The sequence below is a fragment of the Oncorhynchus mykiss genome, chromosome 7 (assembly GCF_057628025.1).
Source record: "Oncorhynchus mykiss isolate SJ-2025 chromosome 7, ASM5762802v1, whole genome shotgun sequence".
Taxonomy (NCBI): Eukaryota; Metazoa; Chordata; class Actinopteri; order Salmoniformes; family Salmonidae; genus Oncorhynchus; species Oncorhynchus mykiss.
In genome coordinates, this window is record NC_143028.1 from 27,676,331 (window position 1) to 27,693,033 (window position 16,703).

At 41.0% G+C, this 16,703-nt stretch overlaps 1 protein-coding gene and 1 long non-coding RNA gene across 2 annotated transcripts; one reads left to right on the forward strand and one right to left on the reverse strand.

Moving 5' to 3' along the window:
• Window positions 1-410: 410 nt before the first annotated feature.
• On the reverse strand, window positions 411-4,634 carry LOC149982502 (uncharacterized). Its single transcript, XR_016497189.1, has 2 exons — window positions 4,429-4,634; window positions 411-2,342 (listed from the first exon to the last, which is right to left on the reverse strand). It is a non-coding gene; the product is annotated as an uncharacterized LOC149982502 (long non-coding RNA).
• nfs1 (NFS1 cysteine desulfurase) lies at window positions 3,627-16,677 on the forward strand. Its single transcript, XM_021609082.3, has 13 exons — window positions 3,627-4,300; window positions 4,741-4,817; window positions 5,003-5,119; window positions 5,208-5,291; window positions 5,528-5,680; window positions 5,883-5,976; window positions 6,083-6,217; window positions 6,518-6,675; window positions 7,025-7,130; window positions 7,468-7,549; window positions 14,929-15,012; window positions 15,202-15,291; window positions 15,637-16,677. Exons 1-13 carry the CDS (start codon window positions 4,207-4,209, stop codon window positions 15,698-15,700), a joined length of 1,338 nt encoding a protein of 445 aa, XP_021464757.1. The 5' UTR covers window positions 3,627-4,206; the 3' UTR covers window positions 15,701-16,677.
• Window positions 16,678-16,703: the final 26 nt, after the last annotated feature.

The following is a 16,703-nucleotide window of genomic DNA, read 5'->3' on the forward strand; positions in this document are numbered from 1 at the left end:
TGTTTATTTGTGTCAGAATTTTGGGAAAACCTTGCAAAATACTTATTTACCATTATGAACACTACCCATGTTTTTGGCATGCAGGATATAAATATATATTAAATATGTTACTATTGCAATGACAACAAGACCTTTGAAATGATTGGGGCTGCAGGTAGCCTAGTGGTAAGAGCATTGGACTAGTAACAAAAAGGTTGCAAGATAGAATCCCAGAGCTGACAAGGTAAAAAAAATCTGTCTTTCTGCCCCTGAACAAGGCAGTTAACTTACTGTTCCTAGGCCGTCATTGAAAATAAGAATTTGTTCTTAACTGACTTGCCTAGTTAAATAAAGGTCAAATTAAATTGTGATTTTTTTTTACTCTTGTTGCCAAATACTTTATACACAAACAAATATTCCACAATTCTATACCAAAATTACTAATTTTTTATTGAATTGAATTATCTTAAGACATTATCCCAAGTGAATAACAACAAGAAAAACACAATGAGATTTTTTCAGAGTGAATACAATTGCACTAGAATTGTTAATTTAAAAAACTAACATATTTTGTATATTTTAGTATTTTGTTGTTAATGCCTGTTTTGTTAGACATGTTTGATGTAGCAATGTAAATATGTAGTAAATGTAAATATGAGTAAAAATGTATTTAATAATAAAAAATATAAAAAAGGTATGGAACGCCGTTTGGGTCTTTGCGTGCAAAAGAAACACCATTTGACCCGTTAAATAAGCTTTTCATTTGACAAGTCAAATAACACAATTCTATTATAGAATGTCGTGTGTGCTGAATTTGCACGTGCAAGCCAAGCGCCACCACTATGATCAGTAGCACTGTCAAAGATGTAGAAAGAAAAGTGCACACACACACAGGTCATGCATGATATGTTTACAATATCGTGTTGGTAATAAGGCATTATTTGTTCGATCGAATGGGAAAACGTCTGTGTGCGCATTTGAAATAAGAGCAGGATTTTAAAAAATTTACAAATATAGTTTATACAGATGTTATTAGAAACTTCTGGGGTAGCTAGTTTATGCGTGGTACCATCCTAGCTAGCACCAATGCAAGCAGCCTGAAAACAATGACAAGAAACTGCAGTCATTTTCAATGTTCATAGCAATGATTTAGGAATCCACGTAAGTATTAGCTAGGTAGCCACTTCCATCTCCTATGGAAATTGAACTTCAGTTTATAAAAATAACTACCTAGCCAGCTACTAAACCCTTTAACCCAAGCTAACGTTATAAGCAGTCAGCTTCAGTGAGGCTTGACCCTACCGGGTTATGTGTTGTACAGGTAGCAACAATAAGGGTTAACCACAATAGTGGAATTGGCGGCTTGCCTTCAAAGTAAAAGTACCCCTTTGAATGTGACGCAAATGTTTACCATTTATGGAATCAAATCAAATCAAACCTTACCGTGATATGCTTACTTACAAGCCCAATACAGTTCAAGAATCAGAGTTAAGAAAATATTTACTAAATAAACTAAAGTAAATACATTAAAAAAAGGAACAATAAAATAACAATAACAAGGCTATATACAGGGGGTACCAGTACCGAGTCAATATGCGGGGGTACAGGTTAGTCGATGTAATTTGTACATCTAGGTAGGGGTAAAGTGAATATGCATAGATAATAAACAGCGAGTAGCAGCAGTGTAAAAAAAAGGGGGTGGGGGTCTTTAACAATGTTTAGGGCCTTCCTCTGACACCACCTGGTATAGAGGTCCTGGATGGCAGGAAGCTTGGCCCCAGTGATGTACTGGGCTGTACGCACTACCCTCTGTAGTGCCTTATGGTCAGATGCCAAGCAGTTGCCATACCAGGCGGTGTTGCAACCTACCAGGATGCTCTCGATGTTGCAGCTGTATAACCTTTTGAGGATTTGGGGACACGTGCCAAATCTTTTCAGTCTCCTGAGGGGGAAAAGGTGTTGTTGTGCCCTCTTCACAACTGTCTTGGTTTGTTTGGACCATGATAGTTTGTTGGTGATGTGGACACCAAGGAACTTAACTCTCGACCCGCTCCACTACAGCCCCGCCGATGTGAATGGGTGCGTGTTCGGTCCTGCTTTTCATGTAGTCCACGATCATTTCCTTTGTCTTGCTGTCTCATCATTGTCGGTGATCATGACTGTTGCGTCATCTGCAAACTTAATGATGGTGTTGGAGTCGTGCTTGGCCATGCAGTCGTGGGTGAACTTGTAGTCAATGAACAGCATTCTCACATAGGTGTTCCTTTTGTCCAGGTGGGAAAGGGCAGTGTGGAGTGTGATTGAGATTGCGTCATCTGTGGATCTGTTGGGGTGTTATGCCAATTGGAGTGGGTCTTGTCCACCTGGACAAAAGGAACACATGTGAGAATGCTATTAATTTACTACAGCTCAGCGTTCAACAACATAGTGCCCTCAAAGCTCATTACTAAGGTAAGGACACTGGGACTAAACACCTCCCTCTGCAACTGGATGCTAGACTTCCTGACAGGGCCGCCACCAGGTGGTGAGGCTAGGTAACAACACATCCGCCACGCTGATCCTCAACACGGGGGCTCCTCAGGGAGTATGCTCAGTCCCCTCCTGTACTCCCTGTTCACTGATGACTGCACAGCCAGGCACAACTCCAACACCATCATTAAGTTTGCTGATGACACAACAGTGGCTGATCACCGACAACGATGAGACAGCCTATATGGAGGAGGTCAGAGACATGACCGTGTGGTGCAAGGACAACAACCTCTCCCTCAACATGATCAAGACAAAGGAGATGATTGTGGACTACAGGAAAAGGAGGACCGAGCACGCCCCCATTCTCATCGACAGGGCTGTAGTGGAGCAGGTTGACAGACTATTTGCACCCCCCCCCTCCCTCCCTCCACCACGCTGCTGCTGCTCTCTGTTATCATCTATGCATAGCCACTTTAATAACCCTAATTACACCGGTGCCCCTGTACCCGGTACCCCCTGTATAGCCCCACTATTGTTATTTACTGCTGCTCTTTAATTATTAGTTTTTCTTATCTATTTATTATTTTTTGTTGTATTTTCTGAAAACTGCATTGTCGGTTAAGGGTTTGTAAGTAAGCACTTCACTGTAAGGTCTACTACACCTGTTGTATTCGGCGCATGTGACAAATAAAATTGAATTTGTCTAGGGTTTCTGGCATATTGGTGTTGATGTGAGCCATGACGAGCCTTTCAAAGCACTTCATGGCTACCGACCTCAGTGCTACTGGGCGGTAATCATTTAGGCAGGTTACCTTTCGCTTTCTTGGGCACGGGGACTATGGTGGTCTGTTTGAAACATGTTAGGGGTATTTTAGATTATGACACTTACCTAGATAGTTACCTAGTTAACTATAACTACTGAAACAGATTATGTCGTTTTGTTTTTGGGGAAGAACATTATTTGCATACATCAGCTAGCTACCTTTTTTTTTTATTTTATTCCCAGCACTCTCCCAGAGTTTGGGGAAGTGTGTCTGAGCTCAAGCGCAGCAAGTGAGTTAGACAAAACTTTACCAGCATCATAACAATCGTTATGAAATACGAGGGATTGTGTAATATCTACGTAAAAATGTTATGAACGTGTTAAATTATGTCACGTGCAGTCATATTCCGGTCCTGATTGGTCAACAAGTTTATTTGGAACGTCAAACAGGATTATTTGATGTGTATCTTTTTTTGACACCCAAAACCCCAAATGGCGTTCCATAGTATGGTAATGAGCATGAATCTGTGTTTACTCCTGCAAAAGTGATTGCTTTTCATATAAAGGCTTTATCTACCTTCCCAATTAAAATACGAACATATAGTTTATGGAAAAGAGATGTTGTGTTTCTGGACGATGCACCCTACTGCCTTCATTACAACATGACCAAACGGTGCAGATTACTGTTCTATTTGAGAATGGCGCTCCTCCCTCGCCGCTTTTGCCCATTCCTGTCGCTGGCCATAGACTCGGGTTAATAGAACTCCCTCGCTGCCATTTTGACGGTTCCTCACATGATGACCGTGTCGACAAGGATTTGATGCGTCTTAATAATTAAACCAGCCTGTTAATCGAATACATTGTTATACCCGGGTCTCACAAAACAGGCAAACATAGAGATCTGCAAGTTTATTTTCCTCGCTGCGAATCCTGTTTGTCACTGGTGAAGGTTAGCTACAACTGTATAGCAAGGTTAGCAAAACATTACTGTGAAGATGATGAGGAAGACTGTTACGACGAAGCTTCTGGGATCCCTGCGAGGGTTCCCAAGCCACCGAGTAAACTATGCAGTGAATGCTGTTGCGAGAGGTATTTTAGTTTATGCGGCTTTTTTACACAATGTTTTATTAGCTACTTATCATCTAGCTAGCTCACGAGCTAATGATACTCATTCGATGACGCAGCAAGTTCGTTAGATAATGCCGTGTTTAAAATACCTGGGAACTTTGGAAATAAACGAGCTGCGACTGGGAAAAAAATCGATTTCAACGGTCATCCAACTCGGGAACTCTGGCCTCTTTTTAGAGCTCAGGTTGTCCGACTTGAAGATCGTATTTGTCCGATTTCTCAGTTGTTTTGAACGTGGCATCCCGGCCGTAACCAGTTCTCCAACTTTTATGCCGTTACATCACATCCGTGTGACAGTGTCTTTCTGCCCTGAATGCATATAAGACGTTTTCCAATTAATTCCCAGATAAATGTGTATGCTTTCTGAACCCAAATGACACAATATTATGGTGTTGTTACAGAATTGATCAAAAGTAGGGAACTGGAGAACGATGAGTTGCGACCTCTGTACATGGATTTTCAAGCAACAACACCAATGGTATGTGGCTCTTTAACGTTAGCTGCCAGCCTATAGCCTCTCCCACGATAATTATACCAAACTGGTGGCATGTCAAGTCTGTAAAACATTGCATTGAAGCGAATTAATAAGATCCAATGCCATCTTTGAGAACTGCCACCTGCACATAATCTTCAACTCAGTATATTTTTATCTCATGACTCTAGGATCCAAGAGTTCTGGATGCAATGCTTCCCTATCAAGTTAATTATTATGGTAACCCTCACTCCAGAACACATGCATATGGCTGGGAAAGTGAAAGTGCAATGGAAAAAGCTAGAAAGGTAATTAATTTACAATTAATTGAGTAGCTATTGCATCATGTCATTATATGATAAGGCTAACATATCTTCATTTGATTTCTCCTTACAGCAAGTGGCAGACCTGATTGCTGCAGATCCTCGTGAGATCGTGTTCACAAGTGGTGCCACTGAATCCAATAATATGTCAATCAAAGTAAGTCTCCCTTTTACCGCTTTAGTAATCAGATTAACGGCAAGGATTTGGGAGGGTGAACAATACATGCCAAGAACTGCCAGTTGATGGAAAGATTAAGACATAAGAATGAGCTAAGGTCAATCAACTGTTCTGCTGTGTAATGTATTTGTAAATGAGGATACATGCTAACAATTAAGAGGAAAAGGAATTGAGTGGTTGTTTTTGTTTTTGTTTGTACAATGTATTCCTCCTAGGGTGTGGCCCGATTTTACAAATCTAAGAAGAAGCATGTGATCACCACTCAGACGGAGCATAAGTGTGTGCTGGACTCCTGTCGAGTCTTGGAAGCAGAGGGCTTTGACATAACCTATCTTCCCGTGAAGACTAATGGCTTGGTTGACCTACAGGCAAGCTCAATTGTTTGGTTGTTTTATCTAAATGTGGCAGATGTGCTATGTTTTATACAGCCCCATTGTATGAATCCACTCCACAATCTGCTCTTGTACCAAGAATAAGATCAATTGTTAACGTATTTCTTCAATACGTTTGTATATCTTGAATACCTCACATGCTGATATAAAAATGTTTATTTTTGTATTTTTTTTACAGCTACTGGAGGGAACAATTCGTCAAGACACAAGTTTGGTGTCTGTGATGACCGTGAACAATGAGATTGGTGTGAGGCAGCCTGTCGAAGACATAGGTAACCTTTTTAGCCTAAATAGATTCAGAAGTATATCCACTATGAAATTGAGACATTTCATTTTATCTTTATTAATCCGCTATTATTTTCACACACACTTCTCCAGGTCGAATCTGCCGGTCAAGGAACGTGTTCTTCCACACTGATGCAGCTCAAGCTGTGGGAAAAATCCCCATCAATGTATCTGACTGGAAGGTAGACCTGATGTCCATCAGCGGGCACAAAATATATGGTCCTAAAGGTACATTGTTGAATATCAGATACTATCACAGTGTTGGAGTTCAATTCCATTTTAATTTAGGAACAAAACTGAAATTCCTGTTTTCATCACTGAAAAGCAAGCAGAGAAAATGTAATTGATATGTTGGTTTACTTCCTGAATTGATATGGAATTGACCACAAGCCTGACTACTACATTGAGTGAACTCTTTTGTGTAGCCACATATTAAACTCCTTTAATTGTTGGTGTTTATGTAAGAACTGTGCGAGCAATTGAGTGACTACAAATAATTACAAGTGAAGTATGTTTATGATTTGACAGGGGTCGGGGCACTGTATGTGCGGCGCCGGCCCCGGGTTCGAATGGAGCCACTGCAGAATGGTGGAGGCCAGGAGAGGGGGCTTCGCTCAGGGACAGTGCCCACTCCTCTGGCTGTGGGACTGGGAGCAGCCTGTGATATAGCCCAGCAGGAGCTAGAGGTAGACAACTCATTACTGCCGGAAACAAACTTACACAGGATGTTGTTCATCAATGCTTGCTTCTGTTTGTTTTTACTGTTTTCATTTTTTTTTATAGCTTGAGTTCAGAAGACATCGGAAAAAAACAGTCAGAATGTTGAGGCTTGCACAGCAAACTGATAATGTTCTTTTATCTGACCAATCCCCACTGCTTTATATGAAAGGGTCCATCATATATTTTTTGCTCCATGTTGTGTTGATGGGTAAATGAGTGTTTACTGTAGTTGTGAATTCTTTATAGTGAAAGAACAAGTTCACATATTATTATTATTATTATTTTTGTTGCTTATTGATCTTCTCTCCTTTCCAGTATGATCACAGCCGGGTGTCCATGTTGGCAAACCGCCTTGTGCGCAAAATCATGTCAGAGATCCCTGATGTTGTGATGAATGGTGATCCGGAGCAAAGATACCCAGGTGAAGCGCAGAGCAAGGGATTTGTGGACAGAATAATAGACACAGGCATATAAGTGGGTGGAAGTGGAATTCATATTTTTCATAATAATCATTAGATGTAATTGGCTGGTAATCTGTTAAATAAATCACTTTATTGCTTATGAGTTGTGTATGAGTTAAATCAAGTACTGTGCTGTACATTATCATAATCACATTAGAGCAATAGCATTTTGCATATGCCTACAGATGAAGTGAAACACAATAGTTTGTGGATTATACTTTAGTCAGTTGATGAATCGGTGAAGAATTCCTTAAATGTTGATGCTCTATTATTAACTTGAATCTTTGCCTGACACAGGATGCATTAATTTGTCCTTTGCCTACGTGGAGGGAGAGAGTCTGTTGATGGCCCTGAAGGATGTCGCTCTATCATCTGGCAGGTCAGTAGCAAATAAAAAGCTATTAGATGTTTTTATTTATATACAGTACCAATCAAAAGTTTGGACACCTACTCATTCCAGTGTTTTTCTTTATTTTTACAATTTTCTACATTGTAGAATAATAGTGAAGACATCAAAACTATTAAATAACCCACATGGGTCACCAAAAAAGTGTTACATATATTTGAGATTCTTCAAAGTAGCCACCCTTTGCCTTGATGACAGCTTTGCACACTCTTGGCATTTTCTCAACCAGCTTCATGAGGAAGCCGGAATGCATTTCGATTAACAGGTGGGCCTTGTTAATTTGTGGAATTCCTTTCCTTAATGCGTTTGAGCCAATCAGTTGTGTCGTGACAAGGTAGGGATGGTATAGGGATAGTCCTATTTGGTAAAATACCAAGTCCATATTATGGCAAGAACAGCTCAAATAAGCAAAGAGAAACGACAGTCCATCATTATTTCAACACATGAAGGTCAGTCAATCTGGAAAATGTATCCTGCAGAGGATAGGTTCATTAGAGTTACCAGCCTCTGAAATTGCAGCCCAAATAAATGCTTCAGAGTTCAAGTAACAGACACATCTCAACATCAACTGTTCACGCAGGTGACACACTGAAATAATTTCAACAAGTTATATTGAAAGCCAATAAACAACAAATAAAATTAGCAGCACTATGCACTTTGTGCATGAACATTAAAGATGGCACCATGTGGTCATGAGAGTTAAGTTTCCCTAGTGCAATCAAATTTGCATATAAAAGAAACACAAGTAAAGCAATGTGCAAGTAAGAACAATACAACTATGTAAACAAATCCAATGTTCAGGTGTTGACATTAAAATAACACTATGTAAACAAATCAAATGAACAGCACTGATTGTATGTCTGTTCTCTCCTTCATAAAGAAATAAGGTGCTGCTGGTCTAACATCCAGTATGTCCGTTCTCTCCTTCATAAAGAAATAAGGTGCTGCTGGCCTAACATCCTGTATGTCCGTTCTCTCCTTCATAAAGAAATCAGGTGATGCCGGCCTAACATCCTGTATGTCCGTTCTCTCCTTCATAAAGAAATCATGAAGTAACCAAAAAAGTGTTGAACACATCCAAATATTTTGAGATGCTTCAAAGTAGCCACCCTTTGCCTCAATGACAGTTTTGCACACTCTTGGTCTTCTCTCAACCAGCTTCACCTGGAATGCTTTTCCAACAGTCTTGGAGGTCCCACATACGCTGAGCACTTGCTGACTGCTTTTTCTTCACTCTGTGGTCGAACTCATCCCAAACCATCTCAATTGGGTTGAGGTTGGCTGATTGTGGATGCCAGGTCATCTGATGCAGCACTCCATCACTCTCCTCCTTGGTAAAAAATAGCCCTTACCCAGCCTGGAGGTGTGTTGGGTAATTTTTCCTGTTGGAAAAACAATAATAATATGGACTTGGTCTTTTACCAGCTAGCCCACAAACCAGATGGGATGGCGTATCGCTGCATAATGCCCTGCAGGTTGTGTTCCTTGAATTAAAAATAAATCAGTTACCAGCAAAGTGCTTCACGGTGGGAACCACACTTCCGGAGATAATCCGTTCACCTACTCTGCATCTCACAAAGACATGGCGTTTGGAACAGAAAATCTCAAATTTGGACTTAGACCAAAGGACAGATTTCCACCAGTCTAATTTTTTTTTTTTTTTACCTTTATTTAACTAGGCAAGTCAGTTAAGAACAAATTCTTATTTTCAATGACGGCCTAGGAACAGTGGGTTAACTGCCTGTTCAGGGGAAGAACGGGGCAGAACGACCTTGTCAGCTCTGGGATTTGAACTTGCAACCTTCCGGTCACTAGTCCAACGCTCTAACCACCTGCCGCCCCATTGCTCATGTTTCTTGGCCCCATCAAGTCTCTTCTTCTTATTGGTGTCCTTTTAGTGGTTTCTTTGCAGCAATTCGACCATGAAGGCCTGATTCATGCAATCTTCTCTGAACAGTTGATGTTGTGATGTCTGTTACTTGAACTCTGAAGCATTTATTTTGGCTGCAATTTGGCTGGTAACTTTAATGAACTTATCCTCTGCAGCAGAGGTAAATCTGGGTCTTCCTTTACTGCGGTGGTCCTCATGAGCCAGTTTCATAACACTTGATGGTTTTTGCAACTGCACTTGAATAACTTTCAAAGTTCTTGAAATGAAATGTATTGACTAACCTTCATGTCTTAAAGTAGTGATTGTTGACTGTTGTTTCTCTTTGCTTATTTGAGCTGTTCTTGCCATAATATGGACTTGGTCTTTTACCAGCTAGCCCTATCCTCTGTATATCACAACTGATTGGTTCAAATGCATGAAAGAAATTCCACAAATTAACTTTTTGCAGGGCAAACCTGTCAATTGAAATGCATTACAGGTGACTGGCTCATGAAGCTGGTTGAGAGAATGTCAGGAGTATGCAAAGGGTGGCTACTTTAAAGAATCTCAAATATATTTTGATTTATTTAACACTTTCTTGGTTGTTACATGTGTTATTTCATTGTTTTGATGTCTTCACTATTATTTTACAATGTAGAAAATAGTAAAAATTTGATAATGAGTAGGTGTCCAAACTTTTGACCGGTACTGTGTATGTACACACTACCGTTCAAAAGTTTGAGGTCACATGTCCTTGTTTTTGAAAGAAAAGCACTTTGTCCAGTTAACAACAAAACAATTGATCAGAAATACAGTGTAGACATTGTTAATGTTGGAAATGACTTGTAGCTGGAAATGGCTGATTTAATTTATTTTATTTTAATGGAATATCTACATGGGCGTACCATTATCAGCAACCATCACTCCTGTGTTCCAATGTCATGTTGTGTTAGCTAATCCAAGTTTATCATTTTAAAAAGCTATTTGATCATTAGAAAACCCTTTTGCAATAACGTTAGCACAGCTGAAAACTGTTGTCTGATTAAAGAAGCAATAAAACTGGCCTTCTTTAGACTACTTCAGTATCGGGAGCATCAGCATTAGGGCATTCGATTACAGCTCAAAATGGCCAGAAACAAAGACTTTCTTCTGAAAAACTCGCCTGTCTATTCTTGTTCTGAGAAATGTAGGCCATTCCATGTGAGAAATTGCCAAGAAACTGAAGATCTCATACAACTCTTAAATAGTACCCGCAAAACACCAGTCTCAACGTCAACAGTGAGGAGGCAAATCCAGAAAGCTGGCATTCTAGGCAGAGTTGCAAAGAGAGCCATATCTCAGACTGGCCAATAAAAATAAAATATTAAGATGGGCAAAAAAAACAGACAATGGACAGAGGAACTCTGCCTACAAGGCCAGCATCCTGGAGTCGCCTCTTCACTGATGTTGAGACTGGTGTTTTGCGGGTGCTAATTAATGAAGCTGCAAGTTGAGGGCTTGTGAGGCGTCTGTTTCTCAAACTAGGCACTCTAATGTGCTTGTCCTCTTGCTCATTTGTGCACCGGGGCCTCCCACTCTTCCTGTTTTGGTTAGAGCCCGTTTGTGCTGTTCTATGAAGGAGTAGTCAAATTAAATTTTATTAGTCACATGCGCGGAATACAACAGACCTTAGTGAAATGCTTACTTAAGGGCTTATGAGCACTTAACCAACAATGCAGTTTAAAAAAAATACAGTTAAGAATAAAAGTAACTAAAGAGCAGCGGTAAAATAACAATAGCGAGACTATATACAGGGGGTACCGGTACAATGTGCCGGTTAGTTGAGGTAATATGTACATGTAGGTAGAGTTATTAAAGTGACTATAAGAGTAGCAGTGGTGTAAGGGGGAGGGGGGGACATTGCATATGGTCTGGGTAGCCATTTGATTAGCTGTTCAGGAGTTATATGGCTTGGGGGTAGAAGAGGTTTAGAAGTTTCTTGGACCGAGACTTGGTGCTCCGGTACCGCTTTTATTTATTTTTTATTTATCCGTTATTTTACCAGGTAAGTTGACTGAGAACACGTTCTCATTTGCAGCAACGACCTGGGGAATAGTTACAGAGGAGGGGGATGAATGAGCCAATTGTAAACTGGGGATTATTAGGTGACCGTGATGGTTTGAGGGCCAGATTGGGAATTTAGCCAGGACACCGGGGTTAACACCCCTACTCTTACGATAAGTGCCATGGGATCTTTAATGACCTCAGAGAGTCAGGACACCCGTTTAACGTCCCATCCGAGAGACGGCACCCTACACAGGGCAGTGTCCCCAATCACTGCCCTGGGGCATTGGGATATTTTTTTTTAGACCAGTGGAAAGAGTGCCTCCTACTGGCCCTCCAACACCACTTCCAGCAACATCTGGTCTCCCATCCAAGGACTGACCAGGACCATCCCTGCTTAGCTTCAGAAGCAAGCCAGCAGTGGTATGCAGGGTGGTATGCTGCTGCTTGCCGCGCGGTAGCAGAGAGAACAGTATGTAACTAGGGTGGCTGGAGTCTTTGACAATTTTTAGGGCCTAACTCTGACGCCGCCTGGTATGGAGATCCTGGATGGCAGGATGCTTGGCCCCAGTAATGTACTGGACCTTTCGCACTACGCTCTGTAGTGCCTTGCAGTCAGAGGCATAGTAGTTGCCATACCAGGCAGTGACGCAACAAGTCAGGATGCTCTCGATGGTGCAGCTGTAGAGCCTTTTGAGGATCTGGGGACCCATGCTAAAGTCTCCTGAGGGGAAATAGGTTTTGTCATGCCATCTTCACAGCTGTCTTTGTGTGCTTGGACATTTGTTAGTCTGGCACCACGCGGCTAGGTCTCTAACCTCCTCCCTATAGGTTGTTTCGTCGTTGTCTGAACAGTGTTGTCATCGGCAAACTTAATGATGGTGTTGAAGTCGGGCCTGGCCGTGCAGCCATGAGTGAACAGGGAGTACAGGAGGGGACTGAACACGCACCCCTGAGGTGCCCGTGTTGAGGATCAGCGTTGCGGATGTGTTGTTACCTACCCTTACCACCTGGGGGGCGGCCCGTCAGGAAGTCCAGGATCCAGTTGCAGAGGGAGGTTTTTAGTCCCAGGGTCCTTAACTTATGAGCTTTGAGGGCACTATGGTGTTGAACGCTGAGCTGTAGTCAATGAATAGCATTCTCACGTAGGTGTTTCTTTTGTCCAGGTGGGAAAGGGCAGTATGGAGTGCAATGGAGATTGCATCATCTGTGGGTCTATTGGGATACAAATTGGAGTGGGTCTAGGGTTTCTGGGATAATGGTGCTGTGAGCCATTACCAGCCTTTCGAAGCACTTCATGGCTGCAGACGTAAGTGGTACGGGTCAGTTGTTGTCATTTAGGCAGGTTACTTTAGTGTTCTTGGGCACAGTTACTATGGTGGTCTGCTTAAAACTCCTTTGTATTACAGACTTAGACAGGCAGAGTTTGAAAATGTCAGTGAAGACACTTGCCAGTTGTTTAGCGCATCCTCGCAGTACACGTCCTGGTAAACCGTCTGGCCCTGCGGCCTTGTGAATGTTGACCTGTTTAAAGGTCTTACTCATATCGGCTGAGGAGAGCGTGATCAGTCTCTGGTAGAGCTGGTACTCATGCATGTGTCAGTGTTATTTGCCTCGAAGCTAGCATAGTTGTAGTTTAGCTCGTCTGGTAGGCTCGTGTCACTGGCCAGCTCTCGGCTGTGCTTCCCTTTTGTAGTCTAATGGTTTACAAGCCTTGCCACATCCGACGAGCGTCAAAGCCGATGGAGTACGATTCGATCTTAGTCCTGTATTGACACTTTGCCTGTTTGATGGTTCGTCGGACTAAAGACTAATGTGGTGTTCTCCTCAATGCCATTCGAGGAATCCCAGAACATATTCCAGTCTGTGCCAGCAAAACAGTCCTGTAGTTTAGCATCTGCTTCATCTGACCACTTTTATTGACCAAGTCACTGGTGCTTCCTGCTTTAATTTTTGCTTGTAAGCAGGAATCAGGAGGATAGAATTATAGTTAGATTTGCCAAATGGAGGGTGAGGGAGAGCTTTGTATGCGTCTTTGTGTGTGGAGTAAAGGTGTTAGAGGTTGATATTTTCTCTCTTGGTTGCACATTTAACATGCTGATCGAAATTTGGTAAAACGGATTTAAGTTTCCCTGCATTAAAGTCCACAGCTACTAGGAGCACCTCTTCTGGGTGAGCGTTTTCCTGTTTGCTTATGGTGGAATACAGCTCATTCAATGCTGTCTTTGTGCCAGCCTCTGACTGTGGTGGTATGTTAACAGCAACGAAAAATACAAAAACTTTCTAAGTATGTGTGGTGTACAGTTTATCATGAGATACTCTATCTCTGGCGAGCAATAGCTCAAGAATTCCTTATAGTCCACTGGCCTTTGTTTTACCAGACGCCGCTGTTCTGTCCTGCTGGTGCAGAGTATAACCTGCCAGCGGTATGTTGATAGTCTCGTCATTCGGCCATGACTCCGTGAAGCATAAGATATTACAGTTTAATGTCCCGTTGGTAGTTTAATCTTCCTCGTAAGTCATCTAGTTTATTGTCTGAAGATTACACGTTTGCTAGCAGAATGGAAGGAAGTGGGGGTTTATTAGATCGCCTACGGGTTCTCAGAAGGCAGCCCTCCATCCGGACCCTTTTTCTCTGCCTCCTCTTCATGCAAATCACTGGGATCTGGGCCTGTTCCTGAGAAAGCAGTACATCATTCGCGTCGGCCTGCTCAAAGGAAAAAAAGGATTCTGCCAATCCGTGGTGAGTAATCACAGTCCTGATGTCCAGAAGTTATTTTTGGTCATAAGACACGGTAGCAGCAACATTATGTACAAAATCATTTTAAAAATAAGTCAAACAATGCAAATAAACAAACAAAAAACACAATCGGTTGTGGGCCCGTAAAACGTCTGCTTCTTCTCCGGCGCTATCTTGCCTCAGCGTTGTACGAGCTCTTCAGTTTCTTGGTAATTTCTCAACAAGAACAGCGCTTGTAATCAAACCCACAAATGCTGATGCTCCAGATACTCAACTAGTCTTAAGAAGGCCAGTTTTATTGCTTCTTTAATAAGCACAACAGTTTTCAGCTGTGCTAACATAATTGCAAGAAGGTTTTCTATAATGATCAATTAGCCTTTTAAAATTATTAACTTGGATTAGCTAACACAACGTGCCATTGGAACAATGGAGTGATGGTTGCTGATCATGGGCCTCTGTATGCCTATGTAGATATTCCATAAATCTGCAGTTTCCAGCTACAATAGTAATTTACAACATTAATCATGTCTACACTGTATTTCTGATCAATTTTATGTTATAAAATTGCCTTGCTTTCAAAAACAAGAACATTTCTAAATGACCCCAAATTTTTGAACAGTAGTGTATATCAAATGGATTAACAGCTATTAAGTTGGATCCAAATAAATACTGTACGTTGATGATGCCATCTTCCTGCAGTGCCTGCACTTCTGCTTCATTGGAGCCTTCATATGTCTTGAGAGCTATTGGAACAGATGAGGACCTGGCCCACTCCTCAATCAGGTGAGTAACGGTTAGGAACACAACTCAAGAAGATCAAATGGATGGTCATGGGATTTGAAAGATTTAAATGTTTATTTTTATCATTCCTAATTACAAAAGAGCAGGGTCAAGAAAAACATGTTGCAGCTGAATGGTATTATTTTGGTGTTTTACCTAGTCTGTTTTTGTTGTTACTCCAAATACCTGAAGATTTGGAATCGGACGATTTAGCACGGAGGCAGAAGTGGACTATACAGCGGACAAGTGCATTCAGCAGGTCAAACGCCTGAGAGAGATGAGGTGAGTGAAAAAGAGTGGAATAGCATGCATAGTGGTTTACCAGACACAGATTAAGACTAGTCCTGGACTACAAATCAAGATTTATGGAGAATCTCCATTGAACGTGCTTTTTTTGTCCAGGCTTAATCTGTGTCTAATCTGCGTCTAGGAAACCACTGTAAAATGTACATGCTGAATGTCACTTAACTAGGAATTTACTGGTGGAAAGAGATTGTAATATTTTTTGTACAAAATAGTGTTAATGATCTAATGAAATACTTTATAATAAATAGCCTTTTAATTTGCAATATTATCAATGCACTCATAGGTTAATGTATTCATTGTTGTCCAACTTTTTCTCTTCAGCCCCTTGTGGGAGATGGTGCAAGAAGGAATCGATCTGAAGAGCATCAAATGGACGCAGCACTAAAGAAAGCCTTCAGGAAACATACCTAAGAGCATTGTGAATACTAAGCTTGTTTAGTTTGCTGCATACTATGCCACTCCTGTGATGAGTGGTAATTATTTCTACTGTCAAGAAACACGCACAACTTCCTGACTTACTTTAGTGTAGGCTTATGACTAGATTTTGTATTGGTAGACCTGAATAATTGGTTCCTTTTGTATTTGACAAAGTATTATTATTGATGCATATATTGTGCAGTAGTTAAAGTTTGTTCATACGCACATCCTTAAAAATGTAGGTGCTGGGCTAATAAAGAAACCTTGTAAAGAACAAAGTCCCTTAAAGCATTTAATTGGGAGCATAAATTTGTGTGCATACCTTCCTGTTCTTTACAAGTGCTCTTAACATAATTTATCAGCTGCTTTGACCATGGGATTCCATGACTGAGAGCAAGTTACAGAATGGTTAATTCATGTAGCATGTGCAAGATTCCATTTAGTTCATGGATAAGTCATTATACGTTGACAGCATGCTAACAAGGTTAAAGTACAGGTTTCATGTCACTAAAGGAGGAAATTGATTAAATATTTCCTTTATCTCAATGTGTGAAATGTAATGCCAATCTTGTAGGTTAACAGTCTTCCAATCATGGAAATTCTCCCCAGTTGGTTTGTATACAGTCTCTGGCAAAATGTGTATTGTTTGTATGAATCTTGCATGTTATCATTTAAACTGATTTGAAAATGTATTGTGAGGGAAGTATGCAAAACCATTTACATGGCCAGCTGTTTTATGACATCAGTATAATCTACCACCACCGTGACTGAACATTTACAGTGCTTGTTGTTTCTGTTTGCTGTGCCATCTGCTGCATGTACAGACTCATTACTCTTCCCAAAATGTCTTTCCATAATGTCCAACAGCAATCTAATCTCACATAATACATACATACATGCATATGTTTGTAGCTAGCACTCCAATAAAAATTTGATTCGGCCTGACCCTGAATTATTATGTTAGTATTTTA